General features: G+C 41.0%; 2 protein-coding genes across 2 annotated transcripts in view; one reads left to right on the top strand and one right to left on the bottom strand.

Annotated features, from left to right (window-relative positions):
• Positions 1-25,064, bottom strand: part of WASHC2C (WASH complex subunit 2C) — a 182,236-nt gene that overhangs the window by 93,229 nt on the left and 63,943 nt on the right. The window lies entirely within an intron of this gene.
• On the top strand, positions 796-1,938 carry LOC142410925 (neuropeptide Y receptor type 4-2-like). The gene has a single exon (XM_075504106.1). The coding sequence runs from the start codon at positions 805-807 to the stop codon at positions 1,936-1,938; it is 1,134 nt and encodes a 377-aa protein (XP_075360221.1). The 5' UTR covers positions 796-804.

Below are 25,064 nucleotides of genomic sequence, written 5' to 3'. Positions count from 1 at the left end.
TTTCTGATAAAACCTGTGATGGCCACATTGGCCACCCAGAGGGAGACATCAATGTCTCATGGGCACAGGAGTTCATCCAGCATGGGGAAGCAGGGAATTTGGACTACAGTTCCCATGACCTATCATCACAGCTGTGTAGAAGCTGAAAAATGTTGAAATGATTTTGAATTATTTTAGACTTTTCCAAAGTTGTCCCATGTTATCCCTCCTGAGGATATGAGCCTGAATTTTTGCATGGTGATTGTCTCAAGCAAATGTGGGTTCTGGCTGTAATCACACATGCATTTCACAGATTAACTCACATAAGGTATTTTAGTGTTGGCTTTATGCAACTAATATGCCTTACTTTCCACATTGATGTTTAGCTCAATTGAAGGTAAATGCAACCCCACAATGTGTTTTCTGCTCAGTTTTGGATCAGAACCTTGTAAAACCAGAATTACACACAATTACATGTAAAACCAGAATTACACACAATTAAAGACAGTCATTCAATAGAGTTGCACAAACTTCCATACCATGATTTAGCAAAGGATTCCGTTTTATGACCTAATAAACTATATAAAAGGGAGCTGCAGAATATACACAGAATCCTTGGCATTTGCTTCCCTGTCTCGCTGCCCTCCCTACACTTTTGAATAATTTATTGTAGCATAAATAAGCAATCTTTTTTCCTTTCCTTTGCAGATATACCCAGATCTTCCACAGCCAAACAGAACAGATAAAACCTTTTTTAGGCTGGCTCCAGAAGACCCAGATTCTGTTTGACTATCACCTTTTTGGATAAATATTTTGGGTTTCAGGATGAATAAGACAAGGGCTGTTAATGATGCTTTTCCTTTCCCGAACAGTAAGAACTGGAGCTCAAACCGAAGCTTCCCCACGCATATTTCTAATCAATGCAGGAACATCACTGACCTTACTGTCTTTCTGGCCACGTCTTACAGCTTGGAGACTGTCCTAGGCATTGTGGGAAACATCTGTCTGATTGCTGTCATTGCCAGGCAGAAGGAAAAGGCCAATGTCACCAACATCCTAATTTCCAACTTAATAATTTCAGACTTGTTTATGTGTCTTGTCTGTCTGCCTTTCACTGTTGTTTACACCATGATGGACTACTGGATATTTGGGGAAGTCATGTGCAAAATGACCTCTTTCACTCAGTGCACATCTGTGACAGTGTCAATTCTTTCCCTTGTCCTTATTGCTCTGGAAAGACACCAGCTCATCATAAACCCGACTGGCTGGAGGCCAAGTATCTCCCAAGCCTATCTAGGAATTGGAGTAGTTTGGACTTTAGCATGTCTCATGTCCCTGCCCTTTTTGACCACGTCCATCTTGTCTAATGATTTGTATGAGCAGCTCTCGCACATCATGAATTTTTCCACTGACAAGGTCATATGCATCGACTCGTGGCCTTCTGAGCAACACAGACTTATCTACACTACCACTTTACTGCTCTTGCAATATTGCATCCCACTGTTCTTCATTATACTTTGCTACCTGCGTATCTACTTACGTCTACAGAAGAGAAAGGACATGTTTGAGAAGAGTGAATACGGCAACCGAGCAGTTCAGCTGAGAAGGATAAATATTTTATTAGCATCCATGGTTGCTGCTTTTGCTGTTTGCTGGCTACCACTGCATGTTTTCAACACCATTGTGGACTGGAATTACAGAATCATTTCGCCTTGTCACCACAATCTGATCTTCTCATTGTGCCACCTGGTAGCTATGGCTTCCACCTGTGTCAACCCTGTTATCTACGGTTTCCTAAATAGCAACTTCAAAAAAGAAGTGAAGTCATTGATTCTGAGCTGCCAGCATAATTCAGTAACTGCATCAATGGAGGAATATGATAATTTGCCTTTATCCACCATGCAGACTGAAATCTCTAAGGGCTCACTGATGTTGAACTGCAGACATAATTCTATCTAGCTAGTAGAAAACATTTCAAAGGGGTGCACCGACACCACACACCAATTATTACCTGTAGGTATAAAAAACAACTGGTGATGCCATAGCTGGAATGTGAACAGGAACCCCTTACTGCCTGATTTTTGGAAGAACAGGCAAGGGAAGGTTGTAAATGTATACAGTAGCTCCTATGGTACACAAGTTGTTCATGTCATTGAGATGGTACAGACATTGAGGAGACCGGGCTGATGTACATGTGGCTGCTCTAACCGATCAGTAACTAAGCTGTGGCTGCACATAGACTGACATGGGGTTCATCAGCTAAGCTCACATCTCTACCATGGCTGCGGTAGAAACCAGACTTCCAGTTTCAGCACTGCAGGATGCCAAAAGTTGCATTTGAGAAGACTCTCTCAGTTTTTCAGTATTAGTGAGATTTTTATGCACAGCTGACACACCAGTGGAACAGAGATATGTAAATATATAAATTTTTGTGCTTTACCAACTGTCACAGCCCATTAAGTAACAGTAATCTTTCAGCAGATCTAGTTCACATCAAACAACTGGATGTTTGTTTCAAACTTCCCTCTGTGTCATATAGGCTTGGGAATAGCCATTGCCTCTGCAAGTAGGGACACGGAACAATGACCCTGATATGTAAAGAAGACAGTTACTTATTGAGGGATGGTGGCAAATGAAAAGGTTACTCAATAGATTAAATTCTTAAAACACATTGAGATGATGCTGAGCTCTATTTTTAAGCAAATGAAAAACAGTTGTAGATCTACATGGAAACAAGTCTGGTTGACTTTGCAATTCCTGCTGCTGTCAGTCACAAAGCTCTGTGATGCTAAAACTGCATGCCTTGATGGTACAAGGCAGCTGGATTACTGGAGTTGTTCCAGGTCTTGGTAGCAAGATGTCACTTCTGCTTCAGCCGCTCCTTGGTATTTTAATTGCAAAGTATCTCATTCAGAAGGTCAGAACGGGCATGAAAACACGTTTGTAGAAACCGTGTCTTTTCAGAGTGGGTACGCTCCCAAAGAAACAGGCATATGCGTGGAGGCTTTCAATTTCCTGTTAAAATAAAACCAGATGTCAGATACCAGTTCCACTTGCTGGCATCAGCAACAGAGATGGAGCTGAAATTCCAACTGATCAGTAGAAGGTCAATGAAAATACACAAGTGGAATCCAGGTCATGTCAAAGCCAAGCTACATGTCAATAGGTAGTATTGTCAATTGTTCTACTAAAGTGAGGGTCATACTTTTTCACATCTGTAGTATTTTTAGTCTTTGTCTACAAAACCTACAAACCATAAATTCATTTTAACCTCCGGAGCCAGATGTATTGCTCAGTGACTACTGAGAAACCAAGAAGTAGGTATGTCCAAGAAGCCTGTACTGAGGAACAGATTAAAAAAAAAGGCAGCAAGCGTAAAAAGGAGACCAACCAGGTCAATGCTAAAGAAATATGGAAGCATATTCTGTCCTGAGTTGTTAAACTAACCTTAGCAGAAGAGTGGACTAGGTGACCACCTGAGGTAATTTCCAACTTGACTTATGCTATGATAAGCAGTTGTTACTCACTGTAATCAGTGGGTTTGCATTGAGTTGAAGCTATCCCATGCATAGTTACGCAGACAGCTAGAAATCCCTTAGCTGGAAGCTCTCTGGTTAAACAAATTGGTAAGTAGTTAGGTGAGGAAAAAATTCTTTCCATTTTGCAGTCTGACAGGCAATATGGATGTTGGACAGAGTATCTGAAGACAAGAGCAAAACCTCATGCTATAAGGTAGCAAGAGCTATCAACAAGTATGAGATCATATCCTCAGCTGGCAGAAATGGGAGTTCCTTGCCATGAGCTGGGTGCACAGAAATGGGTGGCAAAACTTCAAGTTTGGACTTGAATTCTTGTGTGCAGAGTCTTAAGGCAGAAGCTGTTTTGATGCAGCCACCCTTCTAATTCTGGGCAGAACCTGTATATCTCAGCCAGAGAGTTCACGTGCAATTACCTTTTGGATCTTCCTCAATTATCTGGCAAGACATTTTTGCTTCTTTCAAATGGACTTCTGCTTTCTTTTTTTCTTTGTTACTTGCTACAGTATGATGAGAAGTTGTTTCTCTTGATTTGTTTGTATGCAATGTCATTTCTAGACTGGACATTGAGTCTGTTAGAAACGCAGAACAAGAGGACTCTCATTTTTATGTAATATGCAGCTTGAAATTTGCTACTGTAGCTGAAACCAGAGCTGATACAACCATGTGATGCTGAGTAGTACAAAATGCAGTAACTCCTCCTCATCAGCTTGTTTTATACCAAAACTGTGTTGTAGTATTTGAGGGCTTAAATACTGCTTAAGCTTTGTAGTGTTTTTGTATTTAGGATCAGTTTCATCCAATTAGCCTTGAGTAATTCTGCCTGTTTCCTGCACTTGTTATAATTCCCACATTTAATTAACTAAGATGTGTGTCAAGCTATCATAAGAATACTCTGCTAAACACAAACATAAAAGATTATCTGATTTATGATCTTAAGTATACAACTTTCCAAGCACCAGTGTCTTAAATGGAAACACAATTAGCTTTAGAATTTGTACTTCCATGAACGTGTCTTTGTCGCCAGTTCTAAGTGAAAACTTTTTGATAGAGCACTTACAGTGTCTCAGAGACCTGCCACTAGAGCTATGCATTTGCATTGTGCATCAGGTCCCAGTCCTTCCTGCAAAGGGTAGAAATATCAGCAGGGTCTGACTCTTTGTTTAACTGTAATTCATGTGGCCATTTGTATCCATGATCACAAGTAAATATGTAAAGCAAGCAGATCCAACTTTACAGTAACCCAGGCAGACACAAACGGATGTATATTCCTCTAGTGATTAAGGGAAGTGTCAAGTTTGGAGTCAAGTACTGTTTATTGCTAACAGACTTTGGACTGGATAAACTAAAGGATTTAAACACTAAAAGCCACCAAACTGCACCCATACATCTAACTGCAAAAATGCAGATCCGCAAAACTCCCAACCAGCTGCTGCCTATCCATCTACTTACATACCATCCTGAGGTACATGTTTTTTCAACGTCTAAAATTCCCTAGGTAACTAAATAAACTTCAGAGTAAACACAGAGAAAAATATATATATCTAAGTTCCAAAGGACTAAATATCTATGCCATGTGTAAACCCTTTCTTTATTTACACACTAGGCATCCTGCTGGCCCAAATAGCCGTAACGGGAAAGGTGCCTTTATCACCACTTCTTCATTCTGTGTGGACATCAAGGCTTATGCAGCTGTGCACAAATGCAGTAGAGGATATTATATGCTAGTTTTTAAGAACTGCTCTAGCAACTGTTCCCTTTGAAGGCCAAGGCACAAGGCTGGATGCAGTTATGCCTGCATGGTTGAAAGAGCTATTTTATTTGTCACTTTGAGGCTTTAATGCAACCAAGGGGGACTATGTCTCTTTGGTCTCCGCAGAGGGTAACAGAACAGAAATAGCTTACATGCATCTTATCCACGTGTAAATAACAAATAAGTTTCATATCTAAGAAGGATCAAGCATTTTTGTATACATTGTATACAGTGATATGCTTTGAATATGCTGTTTACAAAGTTCTGCTACTGAGTTACAAAGGCAATGTTGGGGAAATACACAGGAGTTGTGCAAATTGTGAGTTCATACAATTCTAAGACCTTACCCTGCTTTTTTTTTTTTAAAAGCTTATTATAATCTTGCCTCTTGTGACATGTTGTAAGAAGATAGTAAGGTTTTCAGAGCAAGAAAACAACTTATTGCTGTGATATAAGTGGCATGCTATGGGGAGTCTAATAATAACAAATAAAATAATATTGCCTGTGTTACTTCACTTCTCTGTACCTGCTTCTGTAAAATGGCATAATACTATTCATAAGTATATAAGATTTAGTTCTCAACTAGTGTTTATCAAGAGAAAACAAGTTATACTGTATGATAAGAGCCATTGATATATGAAGGATTAATAGCTTGATGCATTATTCTTAAGGACAGACAATGGTGCAGCACAGCCAACCACGGAGGAGACGACAGGCTAAGTACCAAGAATTCAACACGGGACATTGGAATACTCCAATGCCAGGACTCAGCTCATCTTCACAGACTTCCCAGATTGCAAAGGAAACTGGGTCCTGCATGACATGCTGTCCTGAACCCCGACCAGAACCCCAACCAGAAAGTAACCAAGACTGCTGAGATGAAAACCAATGTGGGACATTTATCAAAATTCTATTGAAACTTAGAAATGCTTTGACTGGGTTAAAAGAATTGGTTAATTTCTCTGACCTGGGTTACCTGCCTCAACAGAAAGTAAACCAAGGTACCAGAGGTGACCATAAATTTTGTTATAACCAGGTTATGTTTGTTACATTTACACACACAAGGAAAGAGTGCAATATCAGTATCTGCTACCTGCCTGGCATGTTGTTGTATGGCATAAATGTGATGTAATCATCATCAGTGGTTGGTAATGATGTTGTGACAGCAGTCAGGGTCTGCACTGTAGGTTTGCTATTTGCAAATGCAATGCACACACCCATATGAAGCATGACAGTCTAACAGAACTTATTGCAAATTAAGATGTCACATCTTAAGGACCTCTTAAGGGATTCTTTTACTTTGACCTGTGTGTCTTCTCACAAGGTCACCTGATGGTTCATTATGGGCCATTCTCTTCAAATTTCTAATTCATGAAATATTGGCCTGATTTTCAGGCCAGTATTGATTTCAATGGAAATTGTTGTTGCTCAGTGCCATGGATAATCTGGGTTTATATTTTATGAGCATCAACATCACATAGCTTTTACGACCTTCCCTCACTTTCGCAGTTTGCTTTACAAAGGCAATTCTTCGAACTCAGAAAGTCATAAGTAGAATAAGCCTGAGATTTATACTTTGTATAATGCCTTTTCCTGCCAGACAGTGCTCATTAGGCCTCAGTCAGAATTGTTTTGTTGTCCTTCCGATATATGCCTAGTAAACATGAAGCCCAGTAGCAGTGCAGAGATTATGTGATGGAAATCTGGGATGAAATTGAATTCCAGAGATTTTTTTAGAACTTAAATTGATGAGACTCTACCATCCATTTATTAAAAATGCTCAGTTAAATAGTGCTATAGTATTCATCCCACATGATAGAAAATACTTTGTTCAATAGCAACTATAATACAGATTACCACCCATAATACTAAAAAAATGTAGTCATGGTCCACAAAATATAGCACTGCACTTTTTTTCTACCTATTGGCAAAATATGATGGGTTATGTTAGACATGGTGACATAATAAAAAGAATATGAATACGTATTTTTTGTAGAATATCACAAATGCAAATACAGCATCAATATGCAACCTCTGGCAGTAGAAAGATAGGTTTTGTCAATCAAAAGCTATGATGACATCCAGAACATGCAACGTGCACTTTAACTCTTACAAATAGGGCAAAGTTTTGTCCTTAAAGTCCCGGGTAAAAATTTCTGTCCTTTGACTATAATAATTTTAGCTCATAAATTACTGTGTCCCTTATACAGAGTATAGGAATACAAAGCCTTCCTGTCAGCAGCTAGTGGGCAAATACTACTTCATCATTCATAAATATTTGTCTTGATTCTATTTTATTACAGGGTGACTGCATGTAGAATGCACTTATCCCATGCTGTGCTTGTAGTAAGGCAATGAGCATGATTCGTCTACTTGGTAGGCTGACTTAATGACTAAAAGTAATTACATGTATCAAGTATATCTTTCATTTCAAGACAGATTGTAGAAAAGTTCCTGGTGTCCTAAAGACCAATGCAGCCACTTTCTGAAACACACTGCATTCACAGCAGAGACACAGCTGAAAAATACTGGAAAATTCTAGTCTCCTCAGCATGTGTATTAAACTCACAGGAATTAACACAGTCAAGCAGAGAGTTTTGTTTAAACTAATGGCAAATACACAGACTGCTTCAGGAGCATAATGTGCATATATCCCCTGGGCTGGTGTTTTGGGAAGGCTCGCAGGATTCAGACAACAGAAGCTGGCTGGCACCTTGGTTAAGATTTTTAAAGCTGATGAAATCATCTAACAACACCAGTTCCATTTAAAAGTCAGTGTGTACCTAACTCCATTCATCAGAAATACAGCTACACTGTCACAAATTGTAGTGTCCTTTGATAATAACCCACGCTTCCACAAGCCACCACAGAAGTCTCACATGGCACATGACACAATGCACACAGGCATGCACAAGCTCACACCAAGCAAGCTAATCTTCACCAGCAGACCAAAAGGTCCGCTATTAAACCTACAAACTGCTAATATAGTTCTTCTCCCTCAGAAATAGCCTATGAAACATGGCTCTTAATAGCATGAATATATTCCCCATGCATTGCAAGGGAAAGCTTCATGGCAGTGTAGTTGCATTCTGCGTCTGGGTGAGTTGCTGACAGACAGCCATGCAGAGGAGTCCTAAATAAGGAGTATCTTACTATCTGCGGGAAGGAAGCAGGGAATTATTTGGTTGAAACAAAAGGAAGTGTTCTACCTGTACTCAGAGCAACAGGCAACACATTTGCAAGCAAAACTCTGATCCAGCACATGCTCAATTCTTTGCACTGCAAAACAAATCTATTCCAGATTTGCAAAGGTTAAGCTTTAAGTGAGGACAATATGAGGCTTTATGCTTCAAAACATTTTCACTGATCAGTTTTCCACAAACCACAATCGGTTAGAACCACAATATGCAAAGCATTCCAGGATTAAAGTACATATATATATGATGAATCATAAGCCCAAATAATTTCTCAGGATCTGGGCCACGGAACAAGTGTACACTATACATTTTAAAAATCATTCATTAAGAAAATCCACTTTTCTATTTTGACAATTTCCAAGCAACAACTTACAAGGACGAAAAACAGTCCCTCATTCTGCAAACAGCTTCAATACAGTAAAAAATTTGTTTACTTGAAATTATGTCAGGAATATAAGTAGCTTGGTTCTAGACTTCCTACTATGCAGTACTTCGTAGGTTAACACATTAGCTTCACTAGAAAGAACATAAAGAAACAGTACAGCAATGATAAACACTGTAAAGCACACACGGATGCACTATTGTGACCGGACTGTAAGTAAATGGTAAGATTTGGTGCAGTACAGAACAGCTAATAGCTTCTCTTCAGTATAATAAGAAGGAATGTGCCTCTATTTCAACTAGTTTAACTCAGTATCACTTTTTACAAATAGAATTCACATGAAAGAGATAGTAGCAGGCATCTGTGTGTACAGAGAAAGTATTTGAGCATAAGGAACAGATTTAAGACATTAACCATAATCCTCTTGTATCTAGGAGATTACATAAAGTCTTTATTAGTTTTTTCAGAACTGGAAACAAATCAATTGATGCTGTTGCTATGATTCAGCCATCAGCTGGACCGGCTGCATTCATTGTTGTCTCCATAGTCTGCTATTATAGTTTAGGAATGAAAATAACCACTGTGATGCTTATTTTAAGCATGCTTACCAGTGGCAATCTCCCATTTTATACTAAGAGCAAATGATGTTTAATGTTTCCTTTTATAACTAAATACAAATTAATAAGACGTATAGGGCCAATAAGTAGTACCAGCTTTCAGGAACATCCATTCTTTATCAAACTTTTATTAAAATAGCATTTATAATATCTATTCAGAAAAAACACTGTCAAGTGTTTTAGTACAGGTTTACAAATCACTGCTCTGTTAGGAAAGACTATCTGTGTTGCATCCTCTGTTAACATGCAGTAATTGAGAATAACTACCAGCAGCATCTCCCACAATGAGTTCCAGGCCTCCCAGTGCCATCATGGCACACAGAAATTAAGTGTAGGCAGCTATGAAGAACTCTCTTTCCAGCTGCAGGAGCACGCTGACTTGGACACCACTGGGTGTTTTCCTACATGCCACAAGCACAGGCATGGGATTTGCACATGCATTCAGGGCTGCAGACACACAGCCGCAGAGCACCTGCTCTTTGCCATGAGACAGCAATGATGTGCAGATAATTAACGCCTGAGAACAGAATACATTAACAAATTAAATACGTTTACATCTTACCTTTCTCTTTTCAGAGCCCTGAAGACACAGGTGGATAATTTTGCTTATCTACCTGTGCTACAAACACAGCTCTCTGCTACTGCAGAAGCTGCGCAGGGAAGAAGGGTCTCATACGCACTGCCTATACATCAGCTACTCAGCAGTCATGGGAGTGTAGGGGAAGGGTATTGCTTTGCCCAAGCTGCTGATGCACTTGTAACGGAGCAGGCCTTTGGGGAAGCACAGGCTGGGCAGCACCTGCTCTGCAGACAGCAGCAGGGACTGGGAAAGTGAGCAGCTCGTTGGTGGTGACGGGACCGAGGGCGTTCTGGACATGGCCACAGCAGGACTTCAGGTGGACCAGGGAAGTGGCACAATGCAGAAGTCTAAGGTTAGGGAGAGTTCTTGAAGATCCCGTTTTGGAATATAGGTGCCTAAGCTCCATCTAAATCTAATAGTGAATTCAGCTCCAAGGTGACATGCTGAAGTCATGCAGGGAGTTTGTAACTGAGCAGGTGTTGAACCCACTCCTACACCAGCACACTAATCAATAAGCCGCTTCCATCTTAACTGTACCTGAATCTCTGAAAACTGCAGCCCAGCATCTTCAATCCAGAACAAACTCAGGGAGTAAGAGCACTGAAAAGGAGATGGGGCTGTACAAGGTGACCTGAATAAGGATGGGCAGTCACACAATTAGAACAATTCCCCTTCTTGGGGAGTCACTTGGTTTCATAATTAACTTAGTTTGAATGAGTTCACTTCTTGCAGGCTCTGTAGTACTAATGAGGCATCCGGCCCCTGAGGAACACATACCTGTGCAGAACTTGCTGGATATACTTTCATGCAATTTTAATTCTTATTTGGTTAACCGTTAGACCTCCTCAACTGCACGTAAGGAAAGCATACCCAGTTTTGTATGTTCTGCCCATCCCTGTATGAAAAGTACCCAAGACGTACAGTCAGCTGAAGACAGAGGCCTGATTTTTTTAATTAATTAACATCAGGTAACAGCTATTCCTGCTTTCAGTGAGAGACAGCATAAGTCAGCGTGCAATTATACAATATGTTGGATCCAGGCATCATGCTGGTCTCTTCCCAGCTTTCTCCCCATCCACTTGTTCATCATCCCATGTGCTGTGACAGTACGTCCCAGAAGACCTGGGAACTGGATAGCTGAAATGACATGCATTTAAAAATAACACTCAAAAAAATAAACATTTAAAAAAAAAGAAAACTTGTTATTTTTAACCTTGTTTTATCATTGACCCAGTTAATTCTGTGGCCCTATAAATAGTTATCACCACAAGTAAAGAGACAGTGACCTTGCAGCATGGGAACAAGCAGAGGAGGGGGAATGTTGGACTGGGATTTTTTAAGCCAGCTTCACCACCAAAGCCAACATTGTGCCTAACTAAACCCTCAGTCTCTGGACTTGCTCTTTACCCATACTGAGGGGAGTGTGGTCAGAACCTTCACAGAATCACAGAGCAGCTGAAGTTGGAAGGGACCTCTTGAGGTCATCTTGTCCAACTCCTGAGCTCAAGCAGGATCACCGTAAGCAAGTTGCCCAGGACCATGTCCAGATGGATTTTGAATATCTCCATGGACGGAGATTCCACAGCCTGTCTGGGCAACCTTGTTGCAGTGCTTCCATCTTGCACAAGCAAATATCTTAAGCTACAATCTTCATTACATGAAGACCAGTAGGTCTGCAGCAATTACGATGGGATGTCTCTGATTTACATTAACTGGAAGTCTGTCCCCTACTTTGTTTTCTTTCACCCCAAATTTCTTACGAGTATTTGAAATTGCAGATTCAGCCCTAGTTCAGCTGCAGGCTCATATTGCGCATTTGGGATCATGTTAGCTCATAGGCCAAGATGAGGTCTTAAGTTTGATCACAGAAGGTAGTGCCTTTGAACTTCTTATTCAAATTTAGGCCTAACTTGCATGATTCTGTATTTCCTTACAACAGTGGCTTTTGTTTGGTGATGGTATCTCATTGGGCAATGCTGAACGTATAACCACAATGACATTAACTTCAAAACCTAAGATAGAAAAAAAAATAGATTTTTTTTTTTTTTTTACTAAAATATGAACAAAAGCTCAACACTTTCATTGGGAATCTGTTTGAACAACTGTCCTTTTAAGACCTGTTACTTGTTGCTTTATTTCATATCCTTGGAAATACCTTCATGATTGGCAAAGCAGAAAATACCAACGCATTTTATTTGTATTTGTCGAAGACTTTTTTTCCTGTTGGATGAAATATGAAGTTCATGGGTCTCATTTTCCAGGGTATTCTGAAGTAAGGACATGGCAGCCAACAGCAGGAGTGAATATAGTGTCTGGTACTTTCACAACAGAAGGATGGTGCTTGTCTTCTGCTACTTGAAGGACATCATCCCTGCAAGGGCTTGAGCAGTGCTGCAATCCAAACCTTTAGGGAATGGACTGGATGCATCAGACCAGCAAAACATCAGCTTATCTTTACCTCTGCTGGGGTCTTATTTTTTAAAAGCAAATTTTTTTCCTAAGCTGCCCTGATTAGATAGTACTAATAACATTAAGCTAAATTGGTTCCTTGGGAGATGTCCCAATTAAATGGCTATCCTAATTAAGCACATCCTGATTAAGCAGAAGATCCTATAATTATAATAATAGCATGTAATAAAAACTGGCCCATAGTTTTGTTCAGACAGAAAGCATTTTGCAAGCCTTATTTACAGGAACCGCTTTATCCAGAATTGAAACACAACCAGCTCTTGGGTGAAATGCTACATCTGTTTAACAATGTTCAGTAGAGCTAAACAGTCTTTTAGAGCAGGAAATGAAAAATTCTGCACCGTACTGACAATACAGACAATGTTATGATAAGGCAAAAGGTACTTAGCGTATAATTTGGATGAAATATTTTGACTGCTCTTAGCATAATTGCTGCAGTATTTACAACTGCTGCAAATGATCACAAGTGCACCCAAAAGTGCGTTTTATAAAAGTTTCTAAGATGAAGGTTTAAGTTCCACACTAAATGAAGGAAAAGTACTCCATCTTGAACTTTTGCCTTATAAGTTCTGAAAAAATATCTCATTCCTATCTTGACACCATGGACTTTTCTCAGCTTACAATAGTGAGGACAGTGTATCACAAGAAGCCAGGTACAGTCTAGTATATGTACTAACGAGAATAAACTAGCAAGTCCATTTTCTCCAATGAGCTGTAAAGCTGAGATCCTGACCTTCTGTAGTTATTGCAAATGTATGGCATGTTTTTTGAGTGCTACTGTGCCAGGGGGAATTCCTGCTGTGTGTTTTGGACGCTGTTCATGTTCCAGCTTGCATAATTGTATTCGGCTGGCTCAGTTCCTCTCTGGATCACAGTGGAGTATGACAGCCTCATTTTTTAGTTTGTCCTACACAACACTATAGAGAAGATAGTAAGTAACTCTCAGTAAGTAATGAGAGTTTGATAAACAAATCTGAGCAAACATATTTAGTTATTAAAATTACTTTTTTGTTTTGCCTGTTAGTGGCAAAAGAGCGGAAACAAGGAGTCAACATGAAACCCAAATGCTCAGAAGGGTCAGCTGATAAAAACTGAATGAATACATATGTAAGCAGCCTTGAGCTGGTAAATTATCTTTGAACAGAAAAACTGGTAAAGTCCACCACAAATCATTCTTCCAGGGAGTACATATAACAGCCCTCTACATGTCTCCTAATTGTCCTGCCGTTGTCATGTCTGAGCACTTGAGTGCTATAGAGATATTGCAATATCTGTTTATTCAATATTAGTTCAATATTGAGTGGATGTGGAGTCTAAGCTACGTACCATAACCCTGAGGAGCAGAGTCTGATCCCTGTACAGACTCAGGAATATTTATAATGCAGGTGCACAAGGTGCACTGAGGTGCTGCTCTCCACAACACCAAGGCAGATGCCCGAGTCCATCTTCTGAGGTACCATTATAAGATACTATAGTGTCCTTTGAAGAAAACAATGGTTGCCAATGCTGCTAGATGATGACGTAAGCTGCCTCATGTTCTGAGCTCACTGTCATGCTGGAAGGGCAGCATATGAGAAGCGCAAATGCAATCTGGGGAAGCATAGGGCAACATAGTTGCAGTACCTGACAAAAGTGCCATTGTGCAAGGACCTCATGCAGAATACAGTTACCCACATCGAGGAAAGATCTACAGAAACCAGGACAAGCTGCAAAATAAGATTACTAGGGTCAGAGAAACAGCTAATTTATGTACCAAAAACGACTAAAAGAGCTTTGCTATTCAGGCTGCAACTGCCATTTGTACCTGCATCAGGCAGGTTAAATCAGAGAGAAAGAAAAGGCAGCTTAGGTAAAGGGGCAGTGTTACCATGAAAACAAGCTAATGTAGGGCTTGAAACTGGAAGGCTTTCATTGAGGTACCTCCTAACCACATTACCTTTAAGAATAAAACCTGGTTAGCCAGTAAAAGAGTTTACTTGGTGCTGTAGCAGATGATAGTTGTGGACCAGCTCCTACAGTTCTGTGCTCTGCTGCCAGGTAGCTGTGATATCAGACTGAGCACTGCGGTCCTACTGCCAGCCTTGTTTGGAGTCTCCTTCCTTTATCCCAGCCTGCCAAGTCATTAACCCCTCTGTGCCTTGATATAACTTTCTGTGATGCACAGAGAAAAAAATGAACAATTTTGCAGAAGCTCCGTGTGGGCAAGCTTCCCCAAGATGGCATTAGCTTCCCTTTTTAAGGAACTAGCATAAATCTTTTAGCATTTCACAGCAGCAAAACAATCACTCCCTGTTCCCTTTAGGTAAGGGGAAGGAAATTTTTCTTTTTGGACAGAAACATACCTTGAAGTTTCCAGATCACCAGACAAATATTTCTATAAGTAACAAGTGTCTCAGAATAGGACCACTTCAAAAGAAAAAGTAGAGAACTTGTAGTTAGGTCTCCAACAATAATTACATTATGGGAAATGCACTAAACTTCAGTAGTAAAGGCTATACAAGTTTCCCATCTCCTTTCAGACTCACATTCCCTAAAGACCCACCAGAGAGCCCCACGTCCAACCCCTTAAATAGCATAAATGAAGGGCAAGTCTTCTGGGCCCCTCCCTAGCAATTATCCCTCAATTAATTATCTTAGATTGGAATTACATGAAGTTTGATTTTCTCACCCCTCCATGCCCTGATGTCTCAGGTGGTGATTTTATACCCAGGTATTCCAAATAAACTTCAATCAATGTGCTTTCTGATTTTATGACTTTTTTCAGCATTAAAGATAGTAAAAGTGCATCATACTTAAAAAGCTACTTTCTGCAAAGCATGGGGCAATTTTTTGCAAGCATTAATAAAGCCTCACAATAATCTTAAAAGCAGGGCAAAGGTTATGATAGATGAAGTGGCAGCTACCCCAGTAGGGGAGGCTGGAAGAGTGTTTTATTTTAAAAAGCCTATTTCCAGGCAGTCAGGCCTTGCCCAGCCTTTGGGAATTAACATCTGGTTGAATTAAAACCAGATTTTCAGCTGCTGTAAAGCAGCAGAGCACCATCGGAGTCAGTGAAACAGGCTTCACTTGTGCAAATGGAAGTGGCTTCTGCAGCTCTACAAAGTCATTATCATGGGGGGAGATGGCCAAAGCTCAGTCCCCATCAGGCCTGGCCAGTTTTGAACTATCCTGAAGTACACTTACTTAACAGGTTATTTCATTCTTCATTTCACTGAGGCATCCTGAATTGGGAGCTCAGGCACGAACAAACCAGCTATTTTTTCTACATATACATCATCAAGTGCACCTGTGTTACAAATCATTTTTGTTCTGTCAAAATAGTGATCCTTTTCCACCTACTGTAAGTTGAGATCTGCTCAGATTTCCATTCTTAAGGGATTCTATGAGTGCTGAGAATTTTGTCCTTACATCAGGATGTCGTTTTCAAAGGAACCTCATTTGGAAGTACACTTAATAGTGCTGTCCACTATTCATGTGAACCTGCTGTTTTTTCTCCAAACAAGATTTTGTCTCACAGTCTAAAGATCAAAGTTTGTTTGCTCCTAACAGTACCACTCTTGTAGGATGGACAAAGGCTAATGTTTCCATTATTATATTACAAAAGACATTGTGCAGGCCCTGTTTTCTTCAACAAGCTTTCTGTTAAATTGTAAGAAAGAGCTTCAAAATTTGAGGTGAATTTTCCTGTCTGCCTTACACACCTTTGGAAAATGGGGCCCCGTTCCTCTATGGGCTGTGACAAAAATATTATCATTATAGCAGTTGTCTTGGGAAGAGGCATGAAAGACTAGAAGAAGCTTTACTTCTGAACTGAAACCTCAGCCAGCATGAACTGGGCTTTCTATTTGTTTTCCAGTGACCGGGCTTCAGATTTTGGGAGGCCTGGTGTTAAGCGCACTACAGGTGGCAAAGCTAGGTTTGTGCTCATGGTTCCGCTCCTCTGCTCATGCAGACTGAGAGACTGGGTGCTGCTTTAGTTTAACTGTCTTCAACCCACGTTGTCTCTGTGGATCATCTCTGCCAGGAGGAGTGGCAGACATACGGAGTTTATGAGCTAGTCACAGTATGTATCTTACCAGTATTACCAATCTCACAAATGAGACTCTAAGACACCTTTAATTAATATATCGGGTTTTAAAAAAATAATCTGGTGTACCCAGCCAACACCAACATCTCCTGATCACATAGCCTGGGCTGTGTCAGAGCAGCAGTAGAAGTGTTGTCTCACAAACAGAGTTCGTTACCTGGTGTGCAACACCCAATACGCACACCGAGCCAAGATATCAGTTTATTTCAAGTTTTGTGCAAGACCGGGTGCTAGGTGGTAGCTCCACAAAGCTAGCCTCCCTTTGTTCATACAGGTACAGTATTTATACAGTCTAGTTATACATATGCATAAGTAATTATGTAAAGCAGTTTTCTATTGGTCTGCCTTTTCTTGTCTTATTCTTAAAGCTACAATATTACTTTAATATTCTACGCATGCCCAAAGGTGAGGGGTCTCTGCTTGGGCTGGGGTCTCCAGCTCACGGGGTGTGACTTTTAGTATTGTAATGAGGACAGTTTGCGTGAGGGTGCTTCTTATCGCACTTCTACTAGTGGCTTCAGATCATTCCCAAAATATCTTAATTAGCTTGCATGTTTCTCCAGGATGTTTCACTTCCCAAGGACAATAGTTTTAATTAGACATTCCACATTCTGGTCTAAATCCCCCTTATCAACTTTATGTAAGTCCTGGCCTTCCACCAGCTCCTGATTGACTACAGAAGCAGACTTCATACTGCATAACCGTCCAGCCTCTGCCCTAAACAATAACACATGAGAACCACGAACAAGAGGAGCTGAGCTCTCAGAGCATGGTCAAGACTGCACAGTGGGAAACCACTCTGAGGACTGTGTCCCGCTAACCATATGCAAATCATTTCGGCCTTTAGAAGTAAAAATCTTGTGTTGCATGTGTTTATAGGGCAGACATATAACACAGTCTATAGGAAAACCAGGACCCAGGTAGTGATCTGCCAGAACTTACACTGGCAGATCCTTCTGGAGGGTCCCTTCACATTGCCATGATTCACCATCTGCTTCTGCCTATTTACTATGACAAGCACTTTATACACATACATTTATTTATTATCAGAGGTGCTTAGCCTCCACACCTCTTACTAAAGTCAATGGAAAAAGAAAGTTTTGTGCAGCTCTCTGCTCCAACCATAGGTCATGATCTTGAGAAGATGTTAACTGGACCCCAGCAACCCAAGAAAACTTCAACAAAATCCATGGTGCTCAGTCCTTGCGTTGAATCTGTCCAGACAAATCAGCTAGCAAGATTGGAGCCCAGACAAGCTGGGATGTTAATAAATCCTTTTAAAGTGAGCTATTTCTGGGGTAAGGTTTCAATTTCCTTTGCACACAACATCAAGGTCTCATTGATGGCTGCATGCTAAAATTAAAAAGAAACATGAGTGTGTTTTTTCAACTGGCTTATTCTAGAGGAAAATGGGAAATATTTTAAGAGCTATGTTGCAAGTTCAGTCTGAATGTCTTGCCCCTGGGATTATTTAGCCTTAAGCCTGCATGTAATAACTTCACCCTGCCCTCAAGACAGAAATGTTGTTGTGCTTGGTAGGACGTCCATCTCAGCACAAACTTTTGAGACTTCAGAATATAATGTCTCCACTGATCATTAGGTGAGGGAAGTATCATAACAAGTGCTATAACAATGATTAGTGGGACAACCTCCGTCATTAAACCAACTCACAAACAAGTATTTTTAAAAATAATTTTGGCTTCTCTTTAAAAGGCTGCTGGCTCTTGCAAAGTAGGTCCTGTTGTGTTGTTAAACTCTCAGTTCCTTGGCTGGCAGCTCACAAAACCTGCAGGCTATATGCAGACATACAGCTATTTAACTGGTGTGTGCGAGGGAGGTCTCACAGGTTATTTGTTACATTGCCACTTCATCGGGTAGCTTCACGTGTCAGGTCCTTACAGGCCACCTTTGCATGGGAGGAAAAAGGTAAGCATAACTAACTTTATTTATACATTATACAGAAGTCCTTAAAAACGGTCAGTTACAAACACAGATGATTTAAGAGTTATGTGAGACAGTCCAAACATCAAAACTCTGTTCCCAGGGAGCAACAAGCCTCAAGAGCTGGTTCCAAGTAGACAGAAAGGCAGATCGTGCCACAGCTCTGTCCAATGGAGTGGCAGGTTCCTTTAGACTCAAACTCCGTCGCCTGATTCGGGGACCATCAAACCCAAAGCAAGCTGTACCACATGGTGAATCCTGCCCTGTATGTTTTATAAAAATTAGTTACCTTCCAGCAGACTTGGTGTCCATCAAAACCTCCAGTTCTAGGAAGTGAGGGTTTCAATTCACCCGGAATACACAGAGCACAGGGACAGTGACAGCACAAACTTCCACTTTCCTGACATTGCTGCTGTTCTTACTCTGGGAATGGGACACAGACCTACCTTTTCTTAGTCCCTTTAACACTCACGTCACCTTAGGACCGATTCTGATGAAAGTTGTTTAGAGACTGCAAATATTTACCTGGACCCACAATAAAAGAGGGAGACGCCGTTCGCAGAGTACCAGCCTTGGACCCAGGAAGATGCAATTTTGTTCCTTGCAGCGTCACAGGTTTCCTGTGTGACAACAGGCACAGCCAAGCCCTGCTGTAGGGAGTAGCAAGAGTCCCCATATTCACTCCGTTGTATACTCTAAAACAGAGGTGAAATGTAACAGGACGTTACACACACAAGGAAGTATTCAGATACCACAACGAAGGTGTTGTGTAAATACCTCCAAGTAACAGCAAGAGATGTTTGTTCTGCATGATTATCATCATGACATCCAAAACTCACTGCACCAGATTTATTTATCAGCAAGACACAATCATAAATATATGATGCCTTTCAAGCACTGTGACATTCCCTTCCTGCAGATGGCTGGAAATGTTCTTAGATACAATATTTGCAATTAGCTTGCTGATGAAATTAGTGCTCTGAAATGGTTAGTTTTATAGATGCCCATGTTGCTCCCTCTGTGGCTATTACTGTTTTAACCTCTTTGAGACCTAGGCTGAGAACACTTTCTCAGGACTGCAATATAGAGAGTGCAGGTCAGAAAGAAACACAGCCCAGCACAAGCGGAGAGAAGAGGTGGAGTCCCCAGATGGGTGATTTGCCTGGGGCTCTGACAAACTGCATCCTAATCCCTGCTCCGCTGCTGACCCTGAACCAGTCATTCACCTCTGTTTCTGCCTCAGCAAAATGAGGACGGTGCTACTTACTGCCTTCCAGCCCTCCTGCCCCTGGCAGAGGACATACCATGGGAGAGCTCAGAGTCCTCAGCGTTCCCAGTGGCCAGTTCTGGGAACTGGGAACCTCCTTTTTGCACGAGTCACCATCATTCCTGATGTGCTGCCCTGCCCCTCTCATTTACCCAGCAGAAGGGTTTGGGGCATGTATTTCAAAACATTCAGGAAAAATCCCTCCAACTACTGCCCCTGAATTCCCCCAGGAGAACTGTCCTGGTGCACACACTGCTGAGGACACCTGCCCCTTGCCTGCAGAGTGGAAGCACATCAGTGATGGAAAGGATCCATCAGGAATACGGGGACTTCATAGGTCACATCACAGATCTCGGGGGGTCCCATACATCCAGGGCGCAGTTGCTTCAACCCACTTTGCCACTGTTCACTGCTTTGTGCCATTGAGATGTACGACAGCAGAATCTCTTCCACAGGAAGCAACCAGGAAACTAAGAATTTAATGAAGCTTGGATTCCTACTCTTTTTGCACCTAAGCCCATCAATGTCTCGGGCTGATTTTCACCTTTCACTGACAATAAAGTAATTTGCTCATAACAAACAGCTTCTCATCCGAAAGAGGACTGGCATGAATCATAGCGGAGGCATGAATCAAAGAGGACTGGCATGAAAAGCTCATGCTCATTTTTGAACACTGCATTATGCCCTGATTAATTGGCAGTGGCTTATGGCTCTATCAATAGGACATGCTCCCTGGAAGAATGACACATTTCCGAGAAATCCGCAACAGACCCAAGCATGTATTATTGATGAGCCAGGAGAAAATCATCTGGGTCTTGTTACCAACCCGAGGTTTAAATCAGTTTTGCTGGAAGGTCTGCCAGTCTTCTTGATTATGGCTTCCCTCTGAAATAAAGTAAATTTCACCTGAGGCAAAGGATTTAGTTATGGCACTACCCTGCAGCTCAGGACGCCTGTACTCTCTCCTTGGTTCTGCTTCAGACACCATGGGTGATCCTGGACAAGACATGTTGAAAAAGTTTCCTATGCCTGCCTGCTGATCTGGAGTCCCGTTTCTAAAAGCACCTATACGACTGCAATGTCAAAACCTAAGGAAGGCAACCCAGTGGGCTGACTGGCATGGCCCTCCCCTGCCCTCTGTCTGCCCCACTGATTCCCCTGTAGTGGTACCAGCAGCCTGATGATCCGACCAGGGCAGGGGTCTGAGCCAGCAGGAAAGGCAGGTTTGTTATTACTGAGCTGAAGTAAGGGCTCCTTGCCTGCCGAAAGGGACTTCTCCCTTGCCTTGACTATGATCTCAGCCTAAGCCGATGGAATTCCCTTCCTAGGCAAAGAAGCACTAAGCTAGTTTTTTGCTGTTAGGGCTGGCATGTGGTCAGACAAGGCCTAGGAGCAGCGACAGGCAAGAGAACGTGGTTGGGAGCAGAGAAGGGCGAGTGGAACAGCTTGCTTTCACCATCAGTGAGCTGTTCAGCTGGTTCAGGCAACCCCTTGAAACAAATTTGCAGCCCCAGGCTACAAATATTGAGATAAGCTCTCTGCTGATTTGTCCCCAGAACCAGCTCATCACCAAGTCAGGTAGGTACCAGAGTAATGGAAGTACATCAGGTCTGCTAGGGCAGCAGGTAGCTAGCACACCAGCTAGCCTGTATCATTAAACCACATCCTAAACCACCTGTTTTGCCCCTTGGCTAGATCTACCATCTATCCCATACATTGTGTGGTTTTTCTATTTAAACTCAGCCTTGGAGCAGGAGCTTCCCCATAACGTGCACTTGTGCAATGCCTAGCACCGTGGGGATCTGATCTTAATTGTATGCCTAGAGATAATAACCACTCTTTAAGTAGTCTCACAAAAAATGAGAAGCATTCAACTACTACCAACAATCCTGGCTATCCAGTAGCGCTCCCTCTTCACTGCAGTATTTGCAGACCTACTTTGGAGAACTTTTACATCTTCTCCTGTTTCCTGCAGGGGTATTATCTGTGCTAGCGAGGATTCAATTAATGCCATTGATGTGGAATGTTGTTCCATTCATCACCGCCCACTGCATCTAATGAATAGGATAATCTAATTCTCCCCAAATAAATATGACACCAAATTAAAAGAGTTCATAAACAGCCTCCAAAATGGAGTGAGTTTGTTTCAATTTATTGCCTTTTAAATTGCACTGGATCCCTCAAGTACCAACCTAGCTATAAACAAGTCAGTGACTGAGTTTGAAATTTATTATCACTAATGTTTGCCTTTATTTATACTAGAATTGAGTATTAGTATTAGCTGGAAGAACAGCAAAAGGAAGGTCATCCAAATGCCACAGTTTTTAACCACAATTTTCCTAAACTAGTGAGAGAGCTTTAAGGCACAATGTATTCTAGACAATTATTTTTGCTGTGTTTACTGTCACTGAAACATTTAACAAAGTGGTTATGGCCTATCATCAGAACCATGTGAAAAGTTCACCAGGAAACCAGAAAAAAGTAGTAATTCCTACTGGGTACTTGGCTAGTTTAGGAAGAGACTTCTCTCCCTATCTTCCACCAAAAAACAAACCAAGAGTTCTTCCAACTTTTTGCCTGGTATCATTTTATTTGGGAATCAGCTGTTAGACAAATGATTACGTAAGTGAAGGCAGATGATCTTGTCAACCTCTTCTTTGAATTTAGCCTGGTTTTCAGTATCCTAGGTTGTCTGACCAGCCTTTCCAGAATACTTGGCAGGAAAAGAGAGAGTGTGGCTGTGGATTTCTTACAGGATGATCTAGATGAAAGAGGAAGAGAAAGGAGCTATAGACTTAGTGTGGTGCTTACAAAGTATATCATACTGGATCACCAGTTTCTTAACTGTGGACAGTATCTGGTGCTTCAGAAGAAACCGATCTTGTGCTTTACTGCTTGAAAATCCTATTTATTTAACAGCTTCTATCATGGAAGCTGAACACTTTCCCAAAATTATTCAATTTAGCCTCATTATACAAAGTCCCTGGAAGTAAAGATCTATCTCTACCTGGCTTTTACAGTTAGCACATTACTCATGGTAACGCAGCTCTGGCTTAGAAATCCAGAGCTGTCATGCCTGCAGAGCAGAAAACTGCCTTGTGCAGGGATTTTCTTTCAGTCCCAGAAGCATGACAAGCAGCGAGGAATAAGTGGATTTATCATAGAATCATAGAATCATAGAATCATAGAATAGTTTGGGTTGGAAGGGACCTTTAAAGGTCATCTAGTCCAACCCCCTCTGCAGTGAGCAGGGACATCTTCAACTGGATCAGGTTGCTCAGAGCCCCGTCCAGCCTGACCTTGAATGTTTCCAGGGATGGGGCATCTGCCACCTCTCTGGGCAACCTGTTCCAATGTTTCATCACCCTCATGGTAAAAAATTTCTTCCTTATATCTAGTCTAGATCTACTCTCTTTTAGTTTAAAACCATTACCCCTTGTCCTATTGCAACAGGACCTAATAAAAAGTTTGTCCCCACCTTTTTTATAAGCCCCCCTTTAAGTGTTGAAAGGCTGCGATAACGTCTCCCCGCAGCCTTCTCATTTATATAACGATTTTCAAAGACTGCAGGACATTTTTTATTTCAGCCCTAGACTCAGCCTTTAATACTCCATGTGTATGGCACGGACTCTGTAACCTTTCTCTGCCTTGCCTGCAAGGAGGGAGCTAAGGCTGAGATGGTGACTGCATGGGGATAACCGTGAGATCCTGTTGTATTTAAGCAGTAATTTCTTGAATTAATATGAATGATTGATACGATCTTAGGGAAAGCAGTAGCTCTGTTTATTTAGTAAAGCATATTTTTTTGAGTCTACGATAACAGAGTATTGAATGAATATTCTAGTATTTTAGGTTAGGGAAAAAGAATTCTAAATAGCTAATAAACTTCTGAACAATAAGCTGTGTTTGGAATTGTTCAGCACAGAATAGTCTGAATAAGTTTCTGCACCTTCCTTTTGCTACTTTCCTGCTGCAAACTACAAAGTTGACCATGACTTAGCATTTCTTACAAAAATATTTAATATTCATGTGTCATAGTTGCTTCCTAGCAAAGGAATGAAGTAAGGTTAAGGTGAAACCCTGGAAAGTGTGGAAAGGAAAGGCTAGGTGCTAACACAGGAAGGTAGCCAAGCTGTTGGGTGATTCTGATATGCTTCGTAAACTTTGAACAGGAAGTTCCGGCAAGGCTAGAAGTTGACATCAGCTGTACTCTTCCTATTTCTTCTTGTCTAGACCTTTTGGGATCTGCTTAAATTCAGAATTTAGCCCCCACAACACTGATCTTTTCTGTTGGAGAAGATTGCTAGTGACATTCAAAGCAATGACTCTTCCCTCCCTTTTGAAGAACATCAGCCTTTATTATGGCTAAAATAACAAGGGATCTTTCAGCTCAGTGCCTAAACCAAGGAACTGAAGGGGAAACTGTGGTTCTTTGGCTTAAACTAAAATAGACATTTAGGAGATATTTCTGAAAGTAAAAAAAAATATCGTGAGGCAAACTGAAATACTCAACTTTCTCCCCTCCAAAATGTCATGTTTCAGCTTCAGATTAATGAAACCTTTCAATAATTGTTTTTCAGCTTGAAACAATTTTTAAAACAAAGTTGCCATTTTAAAATCAATACATGGAAATGTTGACTTTCATTTCCCCCCCCCTATTTTTCTGCCTGACATTCATTTATAAGCTCAGTTAAATTTCATTTATGTCCTCCAAATACCATTTTTCAGTGAATATACTACTGTCAATAACATTTTGCCCAGTGCTGACTGTGATTTTATGCTTTCCTAGAACATTGTTACACATGACTCAGTTCCTGCTTGGCCTGTAACTCAATTTCAGAGCTCACTGTCATCTATAACTCCAAAAAGCAATTTCAGCTGAAATCCTAAATTGAATTACAGATTTGTATTGCATTGCTCACTATTTATTAATAATATTGTGCCTACAACATATCCTGTTCTTCATTACCACAGAGAGAACAGTACTGGTTCCTCTGTAAGCTATTTATTTCTCCAAATGTTAGATCCCTGCATGTCCACGGACATCTGCATTTCTTTTGTAATAAGTACTTTTATCTAGCCAGTAATGCAGAAAAGGTTTCTCAGGACTATAAAACCACTTGGATGTATCCATATGATTTATATGTCATAGAAAAATATCACCATATGCATTCTTCTAGTTTCAAAGACATGCCAAGTATTATGGGATAAAGTCCCTGGGAGCTTTGAACTCCCATGCCAATGGGAGTTGTATGT

The sequence above is a fragment of the Mycteria americana genome, chromosome 6, assembly GCF_035582795.1.
Source record: "Mycteria americana isolate JAX WOST 10 ecotype Jacksonville Zoo and Gardens chromosome 6, USCA_MyAme_1.0, whole genome shotgun sequence".
Lineage (NCBI taxonomy): Eukaryota > Metazoa > Chordata > Aves > Ciconiiformes > Ciconiidae > Mycteria > Mycteria americana.
Note: the sequence above shows the minus strand (reverse complement) of the source record. Positions and strands in the feature narration are given on the sequence as shown.